General features: G+C 52.4%; 1 protein-coding gene across 1 annotated transcript; it reads right to left on the minus strand.

Annotated features, from left to right (window-relative positions):
* Positions 1-17: 17 nt before the first annotated feature.
* On the minus strand, positions 18-2,183 carry CSUI_010465 (histone deacetylase complex subunit sin3). The gene is made up of 2 exons (XM_068070568.1): positions 1,663-2,183; positions 18-897 (listed from the first exon to the last, which is right to left on the minus strand). The coding sequence occupies exons 1-2, from the start codon at positions 1,969-1,971 to the stop codon at positions 565-567; spliced, it is 642 nt and encodes a 213-aa protein (XP_067917456.1). The 5' UTR covers positions 1,972-2,183; the 3' UTR covers positions 18-564.
* Positions 2,184-2,290: the final 107 nt, after the last annotated feature.

The following is a 2,290-nucleotide window of genomic DNA, read 5'->3' on the forward strand; positions in this document are numbered from 1 at the left end:
TGCAGACACGGTTTCTGCTTCCGTTTTTCACTTGGACACCAGAAACAGTGACCGCGGAAGCAGAAACCGTGTCTGCAATTGACGCGACTAACCCGAGCCGAGGCGCACATGGCTACGGTAGCCGGTGCTTAACGGTGCGACGTCTTCATACGTATTACTAGCGCAAGACAGTCATGAAAATTCCCCCAGTAGTCCCACATTATCATAATCAGCAACCTCACCTGACTGGAAACAGCTGCATCACAAAAGGAGAGTTTGTGAGGAGCAGTTTCAACAGGGAAGTTAAGCCTGCAATGAGCTGCAAAAGATCCTGCGCAAGTAAGTGGACTGACTAGGGGTACCTCACCTGAGACCATATGGGGACAGTAAACACCCTCAAACTCCGGTTTGCACGAGAACGGAAGCACGAGAACAGAAGCTACAAGTAAACAAAGCAGGGCTTACTGTTTCACAACCAGGCGTACAGTTGGTTTGATTGTTACTCCGGCCTGTAGCACTCGCTGCCTGTGACCGGACTCGGTAGCTGCCCTACCAGTGCAAAAGAAGCAGCAGCAGTGTCAAGGCTCAGGCTGCTGCTTTACTTTCCCCTGCACTTGCACTAGTGAAACTGTTTGCAGCCCCAGCCAGCTTAATCAGAATATTCATACGGTCACCCAGCTGCCGTCCCGAGCTGGCGCGTCCGCCATTCTCGACACCGCTTTCTTCCTCCGTGCTCCCAGGACGACCTATAAAACGCTTCTTGAAGTCGAGTGCACCAGCCCAATGTGGGGCTTCCTGCTGTGACCAGCCGAGTTGCAGAAAGTATCGCATGGCACACCACTGTTTCAGTTTCATGAGAAGGGTGTCGTGAACGATTGGGATTGACGTCAACGGTATCAAGCAGATATTCGAAACAACCTGAGCAGAGAAACATTGACAGTTGCAATGCAGTTAGTAAATACGAGCCAGTCTGAGTTTTCCCGTTTCCGGACGTTTACCGGGTCGGGGAGCAAAAGCGGCGAAAGCGCACACGAATGTCCTGCTGGTGTCCTCCAGCATTCTCCTAATTCTCTCCACAGACTCTAACAAGAGACCCACCTTCACTGGAACGTCACCGAAATACAGGAAAACGCACACACCGAAAAACTGTGTTGTACCCTCTCACTTCGCGTTTCTCCGCTGAGCTCGTGAATGTGCAAGGCAGTGCGTTCGCTGAGCTACGGTTTCTTCCGGGACCACGAGCTATCGTGGGGCAGACGTTTACCGCGACAAGGAGCATTGGCCACAAAGCACCCCGCCCCGCCCCACCTCTTTCCATACGGAACAGGATGCGAAGTAGATACAAGCGAATAGCTTTCTCACCTTCAGAAAGTTCCCGACCACGACCGGATTGTGGCAAGCGACTTCTGAAAGTATCTGTGCGTGCGGCGAACCTGAAGATGGTACCCTTGTCCCTTTGAAGGGGTAGACAAGCGCCCTAACAAAAACGGGGATGAGCTCAGGTTGCCATCGATACTGAAGCTAGTCATCTTTTCTTTTGATTCCTGTCCTGTGCTTACCCTTACCGCTCACAGTTTTGACCAACTCGCAGACTAAGACAGTAACTGTCCACCCTCAAACTGCCCCTATTGCTGACAACGCATGCCATGACTCGCCACAGTGCTCTGCTGCAAGTGTGCTTGCCTGATCAGCATTTGTTCCGAAGACTGTCTTCAGAATGTCAACGTCAATCTGCGTAAAAACGCTCACGCGCACAGTCGCAGCACGTCTGCGCACGGGCGGCTCGATTTCGACTAATGCTTCGGCGATCCTTTCGAGCCGATGAAGTAGCGCTTCCAGCCTGCCAATTCGTAGATCCCACTCATATCTCGTGTCCTCCAGCAACAGCAGCTGCTCCTCGTGCCGATTCGTGAAGCGGGCCTGACTTTCCGAGCTGTCCGGGATAGAAGCCCAGCTGGACACGCATATTAACAAGACCGCACCCGGTTGCATTAATCTAAGACGTAATCTAAAACGACAGGGACAAGTACACACGGTTTACAGATACATGCAAGAGAACACCAACACCCAGGCAGGCAATAGTCTTGAAGGGTGCTAATGTGCATGAGAGGTGCTCTCCACACTAGTACCGGGTCAGCGACACGCAGACTACCGCAAAAAGCGGTATTCGCCGAGTCGATCTCAGGTGTTCAGCTGTGAAGCCGGGCTATACACCTCAGATTGGGCGAGGCACCTAGAGAAGCAAACTCCCCACTGACCACTCTACGTACAGGCTATGGGGTGACTATGAAACAGTCGTGACATAGTCGCG

This window comes from Cystoisospora suis (genome assembly GCF_002600585.1).
Source record: "Cystoisospora suis strain Wien I chromosome Unknown contig_7516, whole genome shotgun sequence".
Taxonomy (NCBI): Eukaryota; Apicomplexa; class Conoidasida; order Eucoccidiorida; family Sarcocystidae; genus Cystoisospora; species Cystoisospora suis.